Genomic DNA, 24,265 nt, shown 5'->3' with positions numbered 1-24,265 from the left:
ACCACTCGAAAAAAAAAATGAAAAATCCACCCAAAACCTAAAAAAATTGAATTTTTTATATGAAAAACTTCTTTTGCCCATATCTCCTTAAATATGCGTCCTAGAGCGAAAAGGACTTTAATTCGTGACCACCCTCAAAAAAGTGAAAAATCCACCCAAAACCTAAAAAAATTGAAATTTTTATATGAAAAACTTCTTTTGCCCATATCTCCTAAACTAAGCGTCCTAGAGCGAAAAGGACTTTAATTCGTGACCACCCCCAAAAAATTGCAAAATCCACCCAAAACCTAAAAAAATTGAAATTTTTATATAAAAAAACTTCTTTTGCCCATATCTCCTTAAATATGCGTCCTAGAGCGAAAAGGACTTTAATTCGTGACCACCCTCAAAAAAGTGAAAAATCCACCCAAAACCTAAAAAAATTTTAATTTTTATATGAAAAACTTCTTTTGCCCATATCTCCTTAAATATGCGTCCTAGAGCGAAAAGGACTTTAATTCGTGACCACCCTCAAAAAATTGAAAAATCCACCCAAAACCTAAAAAAATTGAAATTTTTATACGAAAAACTTCTTTTGCCCATATCTCCTAAACTAAGCGTCCTAGAGCGAAAAGGACTGTAATTCGTGACCACCCCCAAAAAATTGGAAAATCCACCCAAAACCTAAAAAAATTGAAATTTTTATATAAAAAACTTATTTTGCCCATATCTCCTTATATATGCGTCCTAGAGCGAAAAGGACTTTAATTCGTGACCACCCCCAAAAAATTGAAAAACCAACCAAAACCTAAAAAAATTGAAATTTTTATATAAAAAACTTCTTTTGCCCATATCTCCTTAAATATGCGTCCTAGAGCGAAAAGGACTTTAATTCGTGACCACCCTCAAAAAATTGAAAAATCCACCCAAAACCTAAAAAAATGAATTTTTTATATGAAAAACTTCTTTTGCCCATATCTCCTTAAATATGCGTCCTAGAGCGAAAAGGACTTTAATTCGTGACCACCCTCAAAAAATTGAAAAATCCACCCAAAACCTAAAAAAATTGAAATTTTTATACGAAAAACTTCTTTTGCCCATATCTCCTAAACTAAGCGTCCTAGAGCGAAAAGGACTGTAATTCGTGACCACCCCCAAAAAATTGGAAAATCCACCCAAAACCTAAAAAAATTGAAATTTTTATATAAAAAACTTATTTTGCCCATATCTCCTTAAATATGCGTCCTAGAGCGAAAAGGACTTTAATTCGTGACCACCCTCAAAAAATTGAAAAATCCACCCAAAACCTAAAAAAATTTAAATTTTTATATGAAAAACTTCTTTTGCCCATATCTCCTTAAATATGCGTCCTAGAGCGAAAAGGACTTTAATTCGTGACCACCCCCAAAAAATTGGAAAATCCACCCAAAACCTAAAAAAATTGAAATTTTTATATAAAAAACTTCTTTTGCCCATATCTCCTTAAATATGCGTCCTAGAGCGAAAAGGACTTTAATTCGTGACCACCCCCAAAAAATTGCAAAATCCACCCAAAACCTAAAAAAATTGAAATTTTTATATGAAAAACTTTTGCCCATATCTCCTTAAATATGCGTCCTAGAGCGAAAAGGACTTTAATTCGTGACCACCTTCAAAAAATTGAAAAATCCACCCAAAACCTAAAAAAATTGAAATTTTTATATGAAAAACTTCTTTTGCCCATATCTCCTTAAATATGCGTCCTAGAGCGAAAAGGACTTTAATTCGTGACCACCCTCAAAAAAGTGAAAAATCCACCCAAAACCTAAAAAAAATTAAATTTTTATATGAAAAACTTCTTTTGCCCATATCTCCTTAAATATGCGTCCTAGAGCGAAAAGGACTTTAATTTGTGACCACCCTCAAAAAATTGAAAAATCCACCCAAAACCTAAAAAAATTTAAATTTTTATATGAAAAACTTCTTTTGCCCATATCTCCTTAAATATGCGTCCTAGAGCGAAAAGGACTTAAATTAGTGACCACCCCAAAAAATTGAAAAATCCACCCAAAACCTAAAAAAATTGAATTTTTATATGAAAAACTTCTTTTGTCCATATCTCCTTAAATATGCGTCCTAGAGCGAAAAGGACTTTAATTCGTGACCACCCTCAAAAAATTGAAAAATCCACCCAAAACCTAAAAAAAATGAATTTTTTATATGAAAAACTTCTTTTGCCCATATCTCCTTAAATATGCGTCCTAGAGCGAAAAGGACTTTAATTTGTGACCACCCTCAAAAAATTGAAAAATCCACCCAAAACCTAAAAAAATTGAAATTTTTATATGAAAAACTTCTTTTGCCCATATCTCCTTACATATGCGTCCTAGAGCGAAAACTCTTAAATTCGTGACCACCCCAAAAATTGAAAAATCCACCCAAAACCTAAAAAAATGTAAATATTTATATGAAAAACTTCTTTTGCCCATATCTCCTTAAATATGCGTCCTAGAGCGAAAAGGACTTTAATTCGTGACCACCCTCAAAAAATTGAAAAATCCACCCAAAACCTAAAAAAATTTAAATTTTTATGTGAAAAACTTCTTTTGCCCATATCTCCTTAAATATGCGTCCTAGAGCGAAAAGGACTTTAATTCGTGACCACCCGAAAAAAATGAAAAATCCACCCAAAACCTAAAAAAATATGCGTCCTAGAGCGAAAAGGACTTCAATTCGTGACCACCCTCAAAAAATTGAAAAATCCACCCAAAACCTAAAAAAATTGAAATTTTTATATGAAAAACTTCTTTTGCCCATATCTCCTTAAATATGCGTCCTAGAGCGAAAAGGACTTTAATTCGTGATCACCCTCAAAAAATTGAAAAATCCACCCAAAACCTAAAAAAATTTAAATTTTTATATGAAAAACTTCTTTTGCCCATATCTCCTTAAATATGCGTCCTAGAGCGAAAAGGACTTTAATTCGTGACCACCCCCAAAAAATTGAAAAATCCACCCAAAACCTAAAATAATTTAAATTTTTATGTGAAAAACTTCTTTTGCCCATATCTCCTTAAATATGCGTCCTAGAGCGAAAAGGACTTTAATTCGTGACCACTCGAAAAAAAAAATGAAAAATCCACCCAAAACCTAAAAAAATTGAAATTTTTATACGAAAAACTTCTTTTGCCCATATCTCCTAAACTAAGCGTCCTAGAGCGAAAAGGACTTTAATTCGTGACCACCCCCAAAAAATTGGAAAATCCACCCAAAACCTAAAAAAATTGAAATTTTTATATAAAAAACTTCTTTTGCCCATATCTCCTTAAATATGCGTCCTAGAGCGAAAAGGACTTTAATTCGTGATCACCCTCAAAAAATTGAAAAATCCACCCAAAACCTAAAAAAATTTAAATTTTTATATGAAAAACTTCTTTTGCCCATATCTCCTTAAATATGCGTCCTAGAGCGAAAAGGATTTTAATTCGTGACCACCCCCAAAAAATTGGAAAATCCACCCAAAACCTAAAAAAATTTAAATTTTTATATAAAAAACTTCTTTTGCCCATATCTCCTTAAATATGCGTCCTAGAGCGAAAAGGACTTTAATTCGTGACCACCCTCATTCGTGACCATATCTCCTTAAATATGCATCCTAGAGCGAAAAGGACTTTAATTCGTGACCACCCTCAAAAAATTGAAAAATCCACCCAAAACCTAAAAAAATTGAAATTTTTATATGAAAAACTTCTTTTGCCCATATCTCCTTAAATATGCGTCCTAGAGCGAAAAGGACTTTAATTTGTGACCACCCCCAAAAAATTGCAAAATCCACCCAAAACCTAAAAAAATTGAAATTTTTATATGAAAAACTTTTGCCCATATCTCCTTAAATATGCGTCCTAGAGCGAAAAGGACTTTAATTCGTGACCACCTTCAAAAAATTGAAAAATCCACCCAAAACCTAAAAAAATTGAAATTTTTATATGAAAAACTTCTTTTGCCCATATCTCCTTAAATATGCGTCCTAGAGCGAAAAGGACTTTAATTCGTGACCACCCTCAAAAAAGTGAAAAATCCACCCAAAACCTAAAAAAAATTAAATTTTTATATGAAAAACTTCTTTTGTCCATATCTCCTTAAATATGCGTCCTAGAGCGAAAAAGACTTTAATTTGTGACCACCCTCAAAAAATTGAAAAATCCACCCAAAACCTAAAAAAATTTAAATTTTTATATGAAAAACTTCTTTTGCCCATATCTCCTTAAATATGCGTCCTAGAGCGAAAAGGACTTAAATTAGTGACCACCCCAAAAAATTGAAAAATCCACCCAAAACCTAAAAAAATTGAATTTTTATATGAAAAACTTCTTTTGCCCATATCTCCTTAAATATGCGTCCTAGAGCGAAAAGGACTTTAATTCGTGACCACCCTCAAAAAATTGAAAAATCCACCCAAAACCTAAAAAAATGAATTTTTTATATGAAAAACTTCTTTTGCCCATATCTCCTTAAATATGCGTCCTAGAGCGAAAAGGACTTTAATTTGTGACCACCCTCAAAAAATTGAAAAATCCACCCAAAACCTAAAAAAATTGAAATTTTTATATGAAAAACTTCTTTTGCCCATATCTCCTTACATATGCGTCCTAGAGCGAAAACTCTTAAATTCGTGACCACCCCAAAAAATTGAAAAATCCACCCAAAACCTAAAAAAATGTAAATTTTTATATGAAAAACTTCTTTTGGCCATATCTCCTTAAATATGCGTCCTAGAGCGAAAAGGACTTTAATTCGTGACCACCCTCAAAAAATTGAAAAATCCACCCAAAACCTAACAAAATTTAAATTTTTATATGAAAAACTTCTTTTGCCCATATCTCCTTAAATATGCGTCCTAGAGCGAAAAGGACTTTAATTCGTGACCACCCTCAAAAAATTGAAAAATCCACCCAAAACCTAAAAAAATTTAAATTTTTATGTGAAAAACTTCTTTTGCCCATATCTCCTTAAATATGCGTCCTAGAGCGAAAAGGACTTTAATTCGTGACCACCCGAAAAAAATGAAAAATCCACCCAAAACCTAAAAAAATATGCGTCCTAGAGCGAAAAGGACTTCAATTCGTGACCACCCTCAAAAAATTGAAAAATCCACCCAAAACCTAAAAAAATTGAAATTTTTATATGAAAAACTTCTTTTGCCCATATCTCCTTAAATATGCGTCCTAGAGCGAAAAGGACTTTAATTCGTGACCACCCTCAAAAAATTGAAAAATCCACCCAAAACCTAAAAAAATTTAAATTTTTATATGAAAAACTTCTTTTGCCCATATCTCCTTAAATATGCGTCCTAGAGCGAAAAGGACTTTAATTCGTGACCACCCCCAAAAAATTGAAAAATCCACCCAAAACCTAAAATAATTTAAATTTTTATGTGAAAAACTTCTTTTGCCCATATCTCCTTAAATATGCGTCCTAGAGCGAAAAGGACTTTAATTCGTGACCACTCGAAAAAAAAATGAAAAATCCACCCAAAACCTAAAAAAATTGAAATTTTTATACGAAAAACTTCTTTTGCCCATATCTCCTAAACTAAGCGTCCTAGAGCGAAAAGGACTTTCATTCGTGACCACCCCCAAAAAATTGGAAAATCCACCCAAAACCTATAAAAATTGAAATTTTTATATAAAAAACTTCTTTTGCCCATATCTCCTTAAATATGCGTCCTAGAGCGAAAAGGATTTTAATTCGTGACCACCCCCAAAAAATTGGAAAATCCACCCAAAACCTAAAAAAATTTAAATTTTTATATAAAAAACTTCTTTTGCCCATATCTCCTTAAATATGCGTCCTAGAGCGAAAAGGATTTTAATTCGTGACCACCCCCAAAAAATTGGAAAATCCACCCAAAACCTAAAAAAATTTAAATTTTTATATAAAAAACTTCTTTTGCCCATATCTCCTTAAATATGCGTCCTAGAGCGAAAAGGACTTTAATTCGTGACCACCCTCATTCGTGACCATATCTCCTTAAATATGCATCCTAGAGCGAAAAGGACTTTAATTCGTGACCACCCTCAAAAAATTGAAAAATCCACCCAAAACCTAAAAAAATTGAAATTTTTATATGAAAAACTTCTTTTGCCCATATCTCCTTAAATATGCGTCCTAGAGCGAAAAGGACTTTAATTTGTGACCACCCTCAAAAAATTGAAAAATCCACCCAAAACCTAAAAAAAAATTAAATTTTTATATGAAAAACTTCTTTTGCCCATATCTCCTAAACTAAGCGTCCTAGAGCGAAAAGGACTTTAATTCATGACCACCCTCAAAAAATTGAAAAATCCGCCCAAAACCTAAAAAATATGAAATTTTTATATGAAAAACTTCTTTTGCCCATATCTCCTTAAATATGCGTCCTAGAGCGAAAAGGACTTTAATTTGTGACCACCCTCAAAAAATTGAAAAATCCACCCAAAACCTAAAAAAATTGAAATTTTTATATGAAAAACTTCTTTTGCCCATATCTCCTTAAATATGCGTCCTAGAGCGAAAAGGACTTTAATTCGTGACCACCCTCAAAAAATTGAAAAATCCACCCAAAACCTAAAAAAATTGAAATTTTTGTATGAAAAACTTCTTTTGCCCATATCTCCTTAAATATGCGTCCTAGAGCGAAAAGGACTTTAATTCGTGACCACCCTCAAAAAATTGAAAAATCCACCCAAAACCTAAAAAAATTTAAATTTTTATGTGAAAAACTTCTTTTTCCCATATCTCCTTAAATATGCGTCCTAGAGCGAAAAGGACTTTAATTCGTGACCACCCTCAAAAAATTGAAAAATCCACCCAAAACCTAAAAAAATTGAATTTTTTATATGAAAAACTTCTTTTGCCCATATCTCCTTAAATATGCGTCCTAGAGCGAAAAGGACTTTAATTCGTGACCACCCTCAAAAAAGTGAAAAATCCACCCAAAACCTAAAAAAATTTAAATTTTTATATGAAAAACTTCTTTTGCCCATATCTCCTAAACTAAGCGTCCTAGAGCGAAAAGGACTTTAATTCGTGACAACCCCCAAAAAATTGAAAAATCCACCCAAAACCTAAAAAAATTTAAATTTTTATATGAAAAACTTCTTTTGCCCATATCTCCTTAAATATGCGTCCTAGAGCGAAAAGGACTTTAATTTGTGACCACCCTCAAAAAATTGAAAAATCCACCCAAAACCTAAAAAAATTGAAATTTTTATATGAAAAACTTCTTTTGCCCATATCTCCTTAAATATGCGTCCTAGAGCGAAAAGGACTTAAATTAGTGACCAAAATCCACCCAAAACCTAAAAAAATTGAATTTTTATATGAAAAACTTCTTTTGCCCATATCTCCTTAAATATGCGTCCTAGAGCGAAAAGGACTTTAATTCGTGACCACCCCCAAAAAATTGAAAAATCCACCCAAAACCTAAAATAATTTAAATTTTTATGTGAAAAACTTCTTTTGCCCATATCTCCTTAAATATGCGTCCTAGAGCGAAAAGGACTTTAATTCGTGACCACTCGAAAAAAAAATGAAAAATCCACCCAAAACCTAAAAAAATTGAATTTTTTATATGAAAAACTTCTTTTGCCCATATCTCCTTAAATATGCGTCCTAGAGCGAAAAGGACTTTAATTCGTGACCACCCTCAAAAAAGTGAAAAATCCACCCAAAACCTAAAAAAATTGAAATTTTTGTATGAAAAACTTCTTTTGCCCATATCTCCTAAACTAAGCGTCCTAGAGCGAAAAGGACTTTAATTCGTGACCACCCTCAAAAAATTGAAAAATCCACCCAAAACCTAAAAAAATTGAATTTTTTATATGAAAAACTTCTTTTGCCCATATCTCCTTAAATATGCGTCCTAGAGCGAAAAGGACTTTAATTCGTGATCACCCTCAAAAAAGTGAAAAATCCACCCAAAACCTAAAAAAATTTTAATTTTTATATGAAAAACTTCTTTTGCCCATATCTCCTTAAATATGCGTCCTACAGCGAAAAGGACTTTAATTCGTGACCACCCTCAAAAAATTGAAAAATCCACCCAAAACCTAAAAAAATTTAAATTTTTATTTGAAAAACTTCTTTTGCCCATATCTCCTTAAATATGCGTCCTAGAGCGAAAAGGACTTTAATTCGTGACGACCCGAAAAAAAATGAAAAATCCACCCAAAACCTAAAAAAATTTAAATTTTTATATAAAAAACTTCTTTTGCCCATATCTCCTTATATATGCGTCCTAGAGCGAAAAGGACTTTAATTCGTGACCACCCCCAAAAAATTGCAAAATCCACCCAAAACCTAAAAAAATTGAAATTTTTATATAAAAAACTTCTTTTGCCCATATCTCCTTAAATATGCGTCCTAGAGCGAAAAGGACTTTAATTCGTGACCACCCTCAAAAAATTGAAAAATCCACCCAAAACCTAAAAAAAATGAATTTTTTATATGAAAAACTTCTTTTGCCCATATCTCCTTAAATATGCGTCCTAGAGCGAAAAGGACTTTAATTCGTGACCACCCTCAAAAAATTGAAAAATCCACCCAAAACCTAAAAAAATTGAAATTTTTATACGAAAAACTTCTTTTGCCCATATCTCCTAAACTAAGCGTCCTAGAGCGAAAAGGACTGTAATTCGTGACCACCCCCAAAAAATTGGAAAATCCACCCAAAACCTAAAAAAATTGAAATTTTTATATAAAAAACTTCTTTTGCCCATATCTCCTTAAATATGCGTCCTAGAGCGAAAAGGACTTTAATTCGTGACCACCCTCAAAAAATTGAAAAATCCACCCAAAACCTAAAAAAATTTAAATTTTTATATGAAAAACTTCTTTTGCCCATATCTCCTTAAATATGCGTCCTAGAGCGAAAAGGACTTTAATTCGTGACCACCCCCAAAAAAATGGAAAATCCACCCAAAACCTAAAAAAATTGAAATTTTTATATAAAAAACTTCTTTTGCCCATATCTCCTTAAATATGCGTCCTAGATCGAAAAGGACTTTAATTCGTGACCACCCTCAAAAAATTGAAAAATCCACCCAAAACCTAAAAAAATTGAAATTTTTATATGAAAAACTTTTGCCCATATCTCCTTAAATATGCGTCCTAGAGCGAAAAGGACTTTAATTCGTGACCACCCTCAAAAAATTGAAAAATCCACCCAAAACCTAAAAAAATTGAAATTTTTATATGAAAAACTTCTTTTGCCCATATCTCCTTAAATATGCGTCCTAGAGCGAAAAGGACTTTAATTCGTGACCACCCCCAAAAAAGTGAAAAATCCACCCAAAACCTACAAAAATTGAAATTTTTATATGAAAAACTTCTTTTGCCCATATCTCCTTAAATATGCGTCCTAGAGCGAAAAGGACTTTAATTTGTGACCACCCTCAAAAAATTGAAAAATCCACCCAAAACCTAAAAAAATTTTAATTTTTATATGAAAAACTTCTTTTGCCCATATCTCCTTAAATATGCGTCCTAGAGCGAAAAGGACTTTAATTCGTGACCACCCTCAAAAAATTGAAAAATCCACCCAAAACCTAAAAAAATTTAAATTTTTATGTGAAAAACTTCTTTTGCCCATATCTCCTTAAATATGCGTCCTAGAGCGAAAAGGATTTTAATTCGTGACCACCCGAAAAAAATGAAAAATCCACCCAAAACCTAAAAAAATTGAAATTTTTATATGAAAAACTTCTTTTGCCCATATCTCCTTAAATATGCGTCCTAGAGCGAAAATGACTTTAATTTGTGACCACCCTCAAAAAATTGAAAAATCCACCCAAAACCTAAAAAAATTTAAATTTTTATATGAAAAACTTCTTTAGCCCATATCTCCTTAAATATGCGTCCTAGAGCGAAAAGGACTTAAATTAGTGACCAAAATCCACCCAAAACCTAAAAAAATTGAATTTTTATATGAAAAACTTCTTTTGCCCATATCTCCTTAAATATGCGTCCTAGAGCGAAAAGGACTTTAATTCGTGACCACCCCCAAAAAATTGGAAAATCCACCCAAAACCTAAAAAAATTGAAATTTTTATATAAAAAACTTCTTTTGCCCATATCTCCTTAAATATGCGTCCTAGATCGAAAAGGACTTTAATTCGTGACCACCCTCAAAAAATTGAAAAATCCACCCAAAACCTAAAAAAATTGAAATTTTTATATGAAAAACTTCTTTTGCCCATATCTCCTTAAATAAGCGTCCTGGAGCGAAAAGGACTTTAATTCGTGACCACCCTCAAAAAATTGAAAAATCCACCCAAAACCTAAAAAAATTTAAATTTTTATATGAAAAACTTCTTTTGCCCATATCTCCTTAAATATGCGTCCTAGAGCGAAAAGGACTTTAATTCGTGACCACCCTCAAAAAAAGTGAAAAATCCACCCAAAACCTAAAAAAATTGAAATTTTTATATGAAAAACTTCTTTTGCCCATATCTCCTTAAATATGCGTCCTAGAGCGAAAAGGACTTTAATTTGTGACCACCCTCAAAACATTGAAAAATCCACCCAAAACCTAAAAAAATTTAAATTTTTATATGAAAAACTTCTTTTGCCCATATCTCCTTAAATATGCGTCCTAGAGCGAAAAGGACTTAAATTAGTGACCACCCCAAAAAATTGAAAAATCCACCCAAAACCTAAAAAATTGAAATTTTTATATGAAAAACTTCTTTTGCCCATATCTCCTTAAATATGCGTCCTAGAGCGAAAAGGACTTAAATTCGTGACCACCCCAAAAAATTGAAAAATCCACCCAAAACCTAAAAAATGTAAATTTTATATGAAAAACTTCTTTTGCCCATATCTCCTTAAATATGCGTCCTAGAGCGAAAAGGACTTTAATTCGTGACCACCCTCAAAAAATTGAAAAATCCACCCAAAACCTAAAAAAATTGAAATTTTTATATGAAAAACTTCTTTTGCCCATATCTCCTTAAATATGCGTCCTAGAGCGAAAAGGACTTAAATTAGTGACCAAAATCCACCCAAAACCTAAAAAAATTGAATTTTTATATGAAAAACTTCTTTTGCCCATATCTCCTTAAATATGCGTCCTAGAGCGAAAAGGACTTTAATTCGTGACCACCCTCAAAAAATTGAAAAATCCACCCAAAACCTAAAAAAATTGAAATTTTTATATGAAAAACTTCTTTTGCCCATATCTCCTTAAATATGCGTCCTAGAGCGAAAAGGACTTTAATTCGTGACCACCCTCAAAAAATTGAAAAATCCCCCCAAAACCTAAAAAAATTGAAATTTTTATATGAAAAACTTCTTTTGCCCATATCTCCTTAAATATGCGTCCTAGAGCGAAAAGGACTTTAATTCGTGACCACCCTCAAAAAAGTGAAAAATCCACCCAAAACCTAAAAAAATTTTAATTTTTATATGAAAAACTTCTTTTGCCCATATCTCCTTAAATATGCGTCCTATAGCGAAAAGGACTTTAATTCGTGACCACCCCCAAAAAATTGAAAAATCCACCCAAAACCTAAAAAAATTTAAATTTTTATATGAAAAACTTATTTTGCCCATATCTCCTTAAATATGCGTCCTAGAGCGAAAAGGACTTTAATTCGTGACCATCACCACCAAAAAATTGAAAAATCCACCCAAAACCTAAAAAAATTGAAATTTTTATATGAAAAACTTCTTTTGCCCATATCTCCTTAAATATGCGTCCTAGAGCGAAAAGGACTTTAATTCGTGACCACCCCCAAAAAATTGAAAAATCCACCCAAAACCTAAAAAAATTGAAATTTTTATATGAAAAACTTCTTTTGCCCATATCTCCTTAAATATGCGTCCTAGAGCGAAAAGGACTTTAATTCGTGACCACCCCCAAAAAATTGAAAAATCCACCCAAAACCTACAAAAATGTAAATTTTTATATGAAAAACTTCTTTTGCCCATATCTCCTTAAATATGCGTCCTAGAGCGAAAAGGACTTTAATTCGTGACCACCCTCAAAAAATTGAAAAATCCACCCAAAACCTAAAAAAATTGAAATTTTTATATGAAAAACTTCTTTTGCCCATATCGCCTTAAATATGCGTCCTAGAGCGAAAAGGACTTTAATTCGTGACCACCCCCAAAAAATTGAAAAATCCACCCAAAACCTAAAAAAATTGAAATTTTTATATGAAAAACTTCTTTTGCCCATATCTCCTTAAATATGCGTCCTAGAGCGAAAATGACTTTAATTCGTGACCACCCCCAAAAAATTGAAAAATCCACCCAAAACCTAAAAAAATGTAAATTTTTATATGAAAACCTTCTTTTGCCCATATCTCCTTAAATATGCGTCCTAGAGCGAAAATGACTTTAATTCGTGACCACCCTCAAAAAATTGAAAAATCCACCCAAAACCTAACAAAATTTAAATTTTTATATGAAAAACTTCTTTTGCCCATATCTCCTTAAATATGCGTCCTAGAGCGAAAAGGACTTTAATTCGTGACCACCCTCAAAAAATTGAAAAATCCACCCAAAACCTAAAAAAATTGAAATTTTTATATGAAAAACTTCTTTTGCCCATATCTCCTTAAATATGCGTCCTATATCGAAAAGGACTTTAATTCGTGACCACCCTCAAAAAAGTGAAAAATCCACCCAAAACCTAACAAAATGTAAATTTTTATATGAAAAACTTCTTTTGCCCATATCTCCTTAAATATGCGTCCTAGAGCTAAAAGGGCTTTAATTCGTGACCACCCTCAAAAAATTGAAAAATCCACCCAAAACCTAAAAAAATTGACATTTTTATATGAAAAACTTCTTTTGCCCATATCTCCTTAAATATGCGTCCTATAGCGAAAATGACTTTAATTCGTGACCACCCTCAAAAACTTGAAAAATCCACCCAAAACCTAAAAAAATTGAAATTTTTATATGAAAAACTTCTTTTGCCCATATCTCCTAAACTAAGCGTCCTATAGCGAAAAGGACTTTAATTCGTGACCACCCCCAAAAAATTGAAAAATCCACCCAAAACCTAAAAAAATTGAAATTTTTATATGAAAAACTTCTTTTGCCAATATCTCCTTAAATATGCGTCCTAGAGCGAAAAGGACTTTAATTCGTGACCACCCTCAAAAAAGTGAAAAATCCACCCAAAACCTAAAAAAATTTTAATTTTTATATGAAAAACCTCTTTTGCCCATTGAAGAGGGTGGGGGGATTTCAATGCAGAGAAGTGGAGCAACCAGGTGATTTGTTGTTTGGTGAAATACCCCTGTAGAAAGCAAGTGGACTGTATGAGCGGGTTTTGTTGATTATTTCTCAGAGCAATGAGAAACAATCAACAATGTTATGAGGAAGTAACCACCGGAAAGAAAATAAATGATAACACAGGAATGTTTTAGTTTAGATGGTAATACAATGGTTTATTTAAAATATAGAAGAAAGTAAAGGAGAGGAGAAATGGTTTTGATGCTCACCGTTTGAAAGTTGGAGGGAAAGTGAATACAAAAGAAAGCGTCTTAAACCGATGAGAGCTTAGAGTACTAAATTCATTTAGGAAAAATTCACAATAGATTTTTATCGATAATAATTTAGTAAGATTTTACTAAAAGTTATTGAAAATAATTCACATTTATGATTCAAAGCAAAATAGAGAGTACAATTTAATTCATAATTCATTAATTCAAAAATGTAATTCATTAATGTGTAATTCATAAAAATTCATAAATAAAAAAAATAATTAAATTCATAAGAATTTGGGCAAACATGAAGTTTGTCCATGCCCCCGGCCTTGCTTTCACGCAAGATCTTGTTGGCATAGGACTGTGGCTAAGGACTTGATGGCCTCGGCGAGCACATGTTGGTTCAGTTTTGCTGGACGCTTCTTCTTCTTATTGGCTCGGTTTGGTTTCGTTGGCCTCCGGGTCGTCGAGGCAGGATACTGGGCTATCGGATTCTTTTTCCATGTCCTTACAGTACGAGTTACTGTCGGCCGTCGTCGTGTAGATGCGTTGGTTTGCGGAGTTGTGTTGGGTCTTCTAGTAGTCGTTCTCGGGGTGAAGCAGGATGGAGTCGTGGCTGTAGGAGTCAGGGAGATTTGAGGGTGAAGCATCGTATGGTGCTGGTAACCGCACTTTCGGCACGTTTGCGAAGAGTGGCAGTTCTCAACAGTGTGGCTTTTAGCCAGGCAGTTCATACAGTACTTGTGATTGCGTACTGTAACCCGTCTATACGCTACCGTCATCATAATAAAAATAGGACAGTCACGCAAAGAGTGCCTTTCCTTGCAATTGGCGCATTCATAAACCCGATGATACGACATTTTGGGATGAAAGGATCTGTAATGGGATATGACTTTAGTGTAGGAAATGGAAATGGAGTGGGAAAGAAAAAGTTGGGAAAAGAAATGATCATGAGAGGTTCTAATGTTAGGTGGATGAGTCGGAAGGAGTTTGATCTAGAAGTGGTAAGTAGCATAATTTAACAATTGGTCGTGTGATTATCCCGGATGCGATTCTAACATCCGCCACCCGTATATTATCATCGGAACCACGGTGAGTATCAACAATTCGACCTAAACGCCAGTCGTTAGGTGGAAGCAGATCATCCATTACTGCAACGAGATCACCTATCTTTAAATTCGGAGAAGAGTTTTTCCATTTATATCGTTTATGTAGAGTTTTGAGGTAGTCCTCTTTCCACCTTATGGCAAATTGGTGGTGAAGAGCTTTCAACTTCGTCCATCTATTAACTAGTGAAATATTCTGTGCTGGTGTTTCTGGGAAGGACATGATCGGTGACCCTTTTAAAAAATGACCTGGTGTCAGTGCCAACAAATCTGAGGGATCCTCTGAGATTGCTGAGATCGGTCGTGAATTGAGAATTCCCTCTATTCTTGCGAGAATTGTTGCAAATTGTTCAAATGTGAATCGGTGTGCTCCAGCAATGCGCTTAAAATGATGCTTAAAGCTTTTGACCGCCGATTCCCACAGTCCTCCCATATGGGGTGCGTGGGGTGGAATAAATTGCCATTCGAAGCCATGAGCTGAATATTTCTGAGAGATATCGTGAGCTGTCGTGTTAACAAAGCTGGCGAATTCTTTCAGCATTTTCCGACTAGCCCCAATAAAATTTCTCCCATTATCGGAAACAACCCTTTGGGGTAGCCCCCGCCTCCCGACGAATCGTGTGAATGCGGCTTCAAATGCCAGTGATGAGAGCTCCGAGCAAGGCTCCAAATGGATAGCTTTAGTCGCGAAACAGACAAAAATTGAGACGTAGCCTTTTATGATAGGAGATCTTCGCAATGTGGAACTTTTTAGTTCAAAAGGCCCTGCAAAATCAATGCCTGTTATATGAAAGGGAGGAGAAAGAGTACATCTCAAGGGTGGAAGAGGAGCCATTATTTGGCTGCATGATTTCTGTTTAAATATGATGCATGTTTTACATTTATGTATGATACTTTTCACTCTTGGTTTCAGACGTGAGATATAAAATTCTGTTTGTACCATCCTACACATTAGGGTACAATCAGCGTGTGCCAGCACCTGGTGTAAGTGTGACAAATATAAAAAGCAGAGACGAGAATTCCCCGGAAGAATTATAGGGTAGCGTTCGTTGTACGACAGAGATGAATCAGCAAGCCTTCCATTCACTCGCATAATATTCTCTTGATCAAGAAAAGGATTCAAACACTTCAATGTGCTCTTATTTTCTATTAATTTAGACTGAAGGAGATTGTTATATTCAACTGGGTAAAATTTACTCTGAGATAATGTGATTAGACGAAATTTCACCAATTTCACTTCATGTTGCGTAAGAAATGGTTGCGAAAGTCTCGATCCCGATTTAATTCGACTGAGACAATTGTTGTAAAATCTAAACATATATGATATTACTCGTAATGCACGAGTATAGGACGAAAATCTGAGTAAGATGTCTGGCTCCTCAATCGCATCATGATATGTGTGAACGGTTGTACGTTTTCCGATCTCCGGAGCCACAAGGGGATTATTTTCTGGCCAGGCTGTGTGTGGCCTAGTCAACCAGTTCGGACCATTAAACCATAAAGAATTATCAACCAAATCTTGGGGCCGGCAGCCCCTAGTGCCTAAATCGGCAGGGTTATCATGTGTGGGAACATGACGCCAAATACCTTCCGGAACCAGATCGTGAATCTGAGCGGTCCGATTCGCCACATATGTCTCCCAAGACCAAGGGGGTTTCGAAAGCCATCCCAGTACTATGGAAGAATCTGTCCATAATGTTATGGAACTGAATTTAAAGTTTAATGTCGAGACAACGTATTTAACCAGCTTCGCTAAAAGATATGCGCCATTCAATTCCAATCTCGGTAAACAAACTGGTTTAAGCGGTGCAACTTTACTTTTAGCAACAAGCAGATTAGAGAAGACGACAAATTTTTGAGTTTGGCAGCGAATATAAACGCATGCACAATATGCAGCCTGAGACGCATCTGAGAAACCGTGAATCTCTAGTTTGTCACTTGGACAGTATTGTAACCACCTTGGTATAGTAATGGAATTTACGTGAGAAAGATCAGACACAAGCCTCTCCCAGGTTGATTGAGATTCTGGGCTAAGGTTGTCATCCCATCCAATACCTTCGAGCCATAACTGCTGCATTAAGATTTTGGATCTGATGATGACTGGAGCTATCCACCCCGCAGGATCAAATAATTGCGTAATAGCCGATAATACCATGCGCTTTGTCATTAATTGATTATATTCAAAGGGTTTCAATGAATATGTGAATGAATCGGATAAAGCGTTCCATTTCACTCCTAAAGTTTTTGTTGAACTTGATTCATGTAACCGCAAGAAGTCTGAATCGTATAAATCTTGAGATGGGATGTGAGAAAGTAATTCCGGGTCATTTGCTATTATTTTCTTGAGAGGAAATCCTGCTTGAGTTAAAACTTCAATTAATTCAGCTTGTGCCTTCAGGGCTTCTTCCATTGAGAAACCTCCCGACAAAATGTCATCAACATATGTCTCCCGCCTAAGAATCTCCGCAACTCTGGGATATTTTCCTTCATAATCAGATGCCAATTGCAATAGAGTGCGTATAGCGAGAAAAGGGGCACAGTTGATGCCAAAAGTGACAGTTTTAAGTTGATAGTCTTTGATAGGACCATCTGTAGAACCCCGGAATAAAATACGTTGGTAGGGTCTGTCATGCGGGTGTAAAAGAATTTGTCTATACATTTTCTGAATATCACCGCAGAAAACGTATTGATATTTTCGCCAATTCAAAATTATCGAGGTGAGATCAGATTGTAAAGTCGGGCCCGTATGCAATACATCATTCAGGGAGAAACCTGACTTTGTTTTCCGTGATGCATTAAAGACGATTCGAACTTTTGTCGACTTGTGTTCAGGTCGTATCACCGCATGGTGTGGTAAATAAAATGAGTTAAACTTGCCATCGGAACATATTTCACGAGACGATGTCTCTTCTGCGTGGTCAAGTTCAATGTACTCGTTGAGAACTTCATTGTATTGAGTTTTTAATTCAGAATTCTTGGATAAATTCTTGGATAAATTTCGTTCCATATGATTATATTGTGCCATAGCAATAAATCTCGATGAGCCCAAGTACATTGATTGAGAAAACTCTTCCCTAAAAGGAAGTCTCACCATGTAACGACCATTTGAAATTCGAGTAGTAGTTTTTTTATAAAATTCCTCACAGAACGCATCAGCAGCTGAGACGAGATGGGAGGTTGGTACTTCTTCCTGTTCCCAAAATTTTCTCAACAAATCGCTGAGAGCAGTCCCTTCGGATTCGAGAACATTTACAGAGAATGATAATATAGTTTCAGTCCGCATTGGACCACTAAGTACCCAACCGAATATTGTATTATACGCAGAGGTTTCTCCACATATATTCTTTTTGATTCCGTCAATGTTAATGAAACGTTCAGAATCGTTTCCAAGAACCAAATCAATATGGGAAGACTTATTAAAATGTGGATCCGCCAACTGGAGATCGTTTAATTCAGAAGGATTCGGAATTTCGAATGAAACAGTAGGAAGTTTCTTGGTTACATTTGGTAATACAATAGCAGATACGCTAAAACGAATGTCTCGGTTTTTCGAAACTATAACCATCTGGCATAGCTTGTCAGATTTCTGAATTTGACCTCCAATTCCTGATATCTCAAAGTTGGCCTTAATTGTTGGAAGCTGTAATAGGTTCTGGATTCGCTGAGAAATAAAAGTTCGTTGAGAGCCCGGATCTATTAGAGCTCTGACCGTGAAAAATTCTCCCATGTGTTCAATCTGCACTAAAGCAGTTCGAAGCAAAATCATATCATTATTTGAAGCAAAATTTGCTTGAATGTGTGAGGAATTAATTTGCCTTGACGAAGAGGGGCCTTCATCTAACGGCAATTGATTTGTAACATTTTTAGTGGGCTTTTGATGATTCTGGCTTTCATCTATAGATTCATTGTTTACAGGACCTCGGTTTTTATTCTCATTGTAATTATTTCTGAGATGAAGCAAACTGTGATGGGATTTATGACAAATAATACAAGTGTTAATGCTTTTGCAGTTCGTTTTGAGGTGAGATGATGAAAGACAATTACTGCAAATTTTATTTTTGTATACCACATCTACACGTTGTTGTGCGGTAAGTTGTCGGAACTTCGGACAAACTCGCAAAGTATGATTTGTTTCACAAAGAATGCATGTAGATGCAAGTTTTTCTTGAGAATGATACGTTTGAATCTTGCCAGAGCCCTGAGATGAGCCTTTAATGGTATGATCAGTTTTATTGGAGATTTGAGATGAGTTGGTATGTTGCTGCTTGGTGTATCGAATACTTGATATGCGTTCAACTACTTCGAATCTATTTATCAAAAATTCATCAAGTTGGTTCCATGTTGGCAATTCTCGATGAGATCTAAGGGATTGTTCCCATAGAGAAAGAGTCTCATCGGGTAATTTAGTAGAAATTAAATAAATGAGAATTGGATCCCAACCACTTACGTCGACATCGAGCGTTCGAAGTGTACATAAACAATCATTAACTGTAGATTGAATCCTTTGAATTGATTCACTGTTCTCTACAGATGCAACGGGTATATTAAAGAGAATTTTTAATTGATTGTCGACCAAAACTCGTTTATTCTCATAGCGAGACTTGAGCGCGTCCCACGCTAAAGAGAAATTCTCATTGCATAAAGTATAACGCTTGACAATTGCTCCAGCTGGGCCTCTGGTCTTATTGCGTAAATGGTAAAGTTTTTGAGCGGGGGTTAATTTCGGATGATTGACATAAACTGCCGTGAACATGTCACGGAACGAGGGCCACTCCTCGTAACCACCTTTAAACACCTCGGTATCACAAGGAGGGACTTTAATATAGCTGTCGTTCGAGTCATGAGAGGAGATTGGAACAGGATTTCGATTCTGCGGAACATATTCGGGAATTAGACTATGTCTGGCTTGTTGTCGTGTATGGCCTCCAGATATTCTTAGAATATCTAAAATTTGAGACCTTGCGGTATAATATGCCTCTGAACTGGCATTGAAATTTATCTTAGCATTAGCCTTAATGTCCTTTGGATCAGTAGAGCTTGGAGATAGCATTATAGTTTGGTACGAAGTTTGAAGTTGTTGCCATCTTTTTTCCAAGTCTTCCAGTTTGACTTCCAATACAGAGTCCGTATGGTCTCCGATATCACACTGTTCGAATTGTGTACAGAAAAGTATCAAATATTCACAATCGAAGAGAAATCTGTCGTAAGCAGGAGATGCAGTTCCCGCCGCTTTGATATTTGAAGAACCGCTGGATCCAGAATGTCCAGATGAAGGGTCACTAGGATTATTTGTAGGATTCATATCGGTAACGAATCAAATTATATCGTTATTAAAATCCGTCGACTTAGTCGGGAAAATCGAATCTGCGGGATTTATCGATGGAATAAAACAGAATCGTTGATACTCAGTGAGAACCAAAATGTTTACGTATATGAAATGTAAATGTGAAGTTTTTACGGGTGACCTCCAACCGTTTAGTCGCGTTTAATGAGAAAATGTATCTCCTGACTAATAAACTAATTAGCGGTGCTTGCAAATGTTGCGAAAATATAGTAGTTTATTTATTCAAGAGAATAATTGATGAGTTAAATATGCAAAGAAATGTAATGAATCAATTTTAATTGATTGCAGTTCATGAAATGTAATTGAAAAAATTTTAATTTTGTTCCCACAAATACCGAGATGTTCTATTTTATATAGAATGTGACGAAATTGACGAATTCGATTTCGATAAAAATTGATTCAAACCAAATTTTCAACAGAAATAGATGATTTTCATAAAAAACAAAGAAGATGTTATCAAATTTCATTGAGAGTGTTTCACAGTAAAGTTCGATTTTAGCGAAATATATTGAACTCATTCAAATGAACTATGACTTTCTAAAATTCATTAGAATAGAAAAAAATCATATGTCTCCAAGAAAGTTCAACAATTCCTCCAAATACTCTTGTAAGCACAACAGGCCATATAATAGTAAGCTTCACAGAGCGAGAAATTTAAGTTTCAACGAGAAGTATATTGAACCAATTCAAAAGAAATACGACTTTCTGGAGTGTCTTCGAAAAAATCATATATCCTTAATAAAGTTCAAAAATTTCTTCAAATTTCGATATAGCACAATAGACAAATATAATAATACAGCTCACCGAGCAAGAGATGTTAATTTTACAGAGCGAGAAAATTATGTTTTACCAGCCAACTCGGCATTGAGATTAGATTTCACTTTTTATTCGTATAAGCAGAGATGTAAATGTTATATTTTATAGCGATAAAAATGTGTTTTATCATCCAACTAGGTTTTGCGATGATATTTTCGACTTTTTAAACATATGAGCAGAGATGTAGTTATTGTTCGGATTCGGAAATTGCGATAAATGTTCACAATTTTCCATATAAGCCGCTAGTTTTGATTTCAAATAATATTCGTTGTATGTTCACTTTACACAATTTATTTTGGTGAGTTATACATAAACCATACTTTGATGTTGGTTTTGAGTGTAGTTGCAATCGTTGATTTGATCAGTGTATATTTTGGGTGACAAAGGAAAAATTTTTCTGAGTGTCGTAATTTTGAATAATTTCCCGTAATGTACTTAATTAAATCGATAGTTATTTTCTTCAGTGTAATTCAGATTGAAATTGAATTTTCTCTGTAGTGTATTATGATACCGAAGAAAATTTCTTAAAGTGTACTGGGTATGTTTCAATTTTTTTTCGTAGCCAATTTTGATTTTACGCGTATTTTGAGAAATAATGTAAATATTTTAATAAAATTTTGGATTTTGTGTGCAAACCAAAATTAATAATAATAATAAGCAATTTTTATATTTTATGCGAGAGATATGATCGAAATTACAAATATTTTTAATGCGTTCAGATCAAAACTCGAAAATATTTTGTTGAGTGTATTTGATCGAAATTAGAGATTTTAATAAAATTTGGATTTTTTTTAATATATTTTGATGAAAATTAGAGAATTTTTCTTTTTGATCAAAATTACTTTTCGCAGTGTACTTTGATAAAATTAGAGAATTTTCATTTTTTTTTTTTTTGTTTTGTACCAATTTGCGTTTATTGTGTTTTAATTAAAAAATAAATTTTTTTAAGTGTAGTTATTCAATATTGTTGTATATTAACCAGATTTTTTTAAGTGTAGTGTTTTGAAAAATGCCTTAGTTTTTCAGTGAATTTTAGATTTTCTAATTGTATTTCATTTTTGTAGAGTGTACTTTTATCAAACTTGATATTTTTAAGTGAATTTTAATCAAATTTAGCAACCTTTTTTTTTGAGTGTAATTTTTATCAAAATGATGTAATTTTTTGAGTGTATTTTAATCTGGCTTTGCAAAATTGGTTTGTGTGTAGTTTTAATCAAAATTATTGACTTTATAATATTTTTTTTTAAGTGTATTTCGGATTTTTAGATTTTTATATATATTTTTTTCACTGTAATTCGATCAAATTATTTAATTACTTCCCTTTTATAATATTCCTTTAAATTCTATTTTGATGCAAATAATTAATTTTTAGAATATTTCGATCAAAATTAAATTTTACGCGTTTTTTTTTCAAATTAGTATTTTTTCTAAGTGTAATTTGGGCAGAAATTTAATTCTTTCTATATATTTTTTCCCAAGTGTACTTGGACCAATAGTTTTATTTTATGATATTTTGATAATTGCATTTAAACGAAAATGGCGATTTTCCAAGTGTATTTAATTAAACGACAGAAAAATTTTCACAGTGTAAAGAATTTTTCCACGTGTATTGTTGAAATGTTTATGGTGATGAATTGTTGTGCAAAATTAAATGTACCACAAATGGCTGTATGTGTTTGTATTCTTTTGGGTATTCGTTTCAATATTATTGGGATTTGATTAATTTTTTCTCTCTGTGTATGCATTAAAATTTTCGCATGTACCGTATTAGACACTCAAATAAATTTTCCCATAAATAAATAATATAAATAAATGATATATTGATTTTAATTTCGGTGTATGTTAATATATATTCATGATTTGTAAAAATTAATAAAGTGCAAATGGGATTAGTGCTTGTGCGATTATATAGAGATGATTGTGCAATTGTATGTAATGTGTATATGTGAAATTGAATGTGTAATACGATCAAACTGGTGTATTGTCTTCTACTTTACTTTCGGTAACATATTTGAAAATGGTGATTATCATGCAATACGCTTTTAATTCCAATTGCTTGAATTCAAGTCAATTTCACACCTTTTTATTATGTTAGTGGGATTAATATGGCAACACACTAAACAACAATGATTGTCATATGATCATATGTAAAGGGTGATTCTTTTGAGGTTAGGATTTTCATGCATTAGTATTTGACAGATCACGTGGGATTTCAGACATGGTGTCAAAGAGAAAGATGCTCAGTATGCTTTGACATTTCATCATGAATAGACTTACTAACGAGCAACGCTTGCAAATCATTGAATTTTATTACCAAAATCAGTGGCAGAAAATCCGCTTTTTTATCGACAAATTTTGTTCAGCGATGAGGCTCATTTCTGGTTGAATGGCTACGTAAATAAGCAAAATTGCCGCATTTGGAGTGAAGAGCAACCAGAAGCCGTTCAAGAACTGCCCATGCATCCCGAAAAATGCACTGTTTGGTGTGGTTTGTACGCTGGTGGAATCATTGGACCGTATTTTTTCAAAGATGCTGTTGGACGCAACGTTACGGTGAATGGCGATCGCTATCGTTCGATGCTAACAAACTTTTTGTTGCCAAAAATGGAAGAACTGAACTTGGTTGACATGTGGTTTCAACAAGATGGCGCTACATGCCACACAGCTCGCGATTCTATGGCCATTTTGAGGGAAAACTTCGGAGAACAATTCATCTCAAGAAATGGACCGGTAAGTTGGCCACCAAGATCATGCGATTTGACGCCTTTAGACTATTTTTTATGGGGCTACGTCAAGTCTAAAGTCTACAGAAATAAGCCAGCAACTATTCCAGCTTTGGAAGACAACATTTCCGAAGAAATTCGGGCTATTCCGGCCGAAATGCTCGAAAAAGTTGCCCAAAATTGGACTTTCCGAATGGACCACCTAAGACGCAGCCGCGGTCAACATTTAAATGAAATTATCTTCAAAAAGTAAATGTCATGGACCAATCTAACGTTTCAAATAAAGAACCGATGAGATTTTGCAAATTTTATGCGTTTTTTTTTTAAAAGTTATCAAGCTCTTAACAAATCACCCTTTATTTGTGCAAAGGAAAAAAAAGTGAAAATCCTGTAATTTCCCTGGTTTTCCGTCCGTTTAACGGTACCAAAACAGTTATTTCTGATAAAAAATCGTCCAAAAAATTTGCAAAGTGAAGGTCAAAGCGGTCAAAAGAATTTCATATTTATGCATATTTCTATATTCATGTATGGTTGTTTGTATATCGTTTCAACAAATGCATAAACGAAGTTCAGTGACTTTGCAATGTAAATGTAAAAGTAAATAAAAGAATAACAAGAAGAAGAATTTCCCCTTTTGCTTTGCAAATAAATTCATTGCTATTTACTTTGTGAACATAGAATTCCGAAAGCAGTGAAATTGTGAATATAAAAAACAAACAAAAAATTACAGTTCCACCATTATCCACCATCAAATAAACAGGTATTTCTATTATTATTTTTTTTTCCTTTCATTTCGTTTATTTCCATCAATTCTCTTGGTTGATCTCATCAATACAT

The 24,265-nt window shown here is 33.8% G+C and overlaps 1 protein-coding gene across 1 annotated transcript; it reads right to left on the bottom strand.

Annotated features, from left to right (window-relative positions):
- Positions 1-14,405: 14,405 nt before the first annotated feature.
- LOC142242406 (uncharacterized) lies at positions 14,406-19,847 on the bottom strand. Its single transcript, XM_075313990.1, has one exon. The coding sequence runs from the start codon at positions 19,845-19,847 to the stop codon at positions 14,406-14,408; it is 5,442 nt and encodes a 1,813-aa protein (XP_075170105.1).
- Between the last annotated feature and the right edge of the window lie 4,418 nt (positions 19,848-24,265).

This window comes from Haematobia irritans, unplaced genomic scaffold (genome assembly GCF_050003625.1).
Source record: "Haematobia irritans isolate KBUSLIRL unplaced genomic scaffold, ASM5000362v1 scaffold_10, whole genome shotgun sequence".
NCBI lineage: Eukaryota > Metazoa > Arthropoda > Insecta > Diptera > Muscidae > Haematobia > Haematobia irritans.
The sequence above is the reverse complement of the archived record's forward strand: the minus strand, read 5'-3'. Positions and strand labels throughout refer to the sequence as shown.

Excerpts from the sequence above, each read along its gene's own strand:
- LOC142242406 (XM_075313990.1), bottom strand. The coding sequence starts at position 19,847 with ATGAATCCTACAAATAATCCTAGTGACCCTTCATCTGGACATTCTGGA.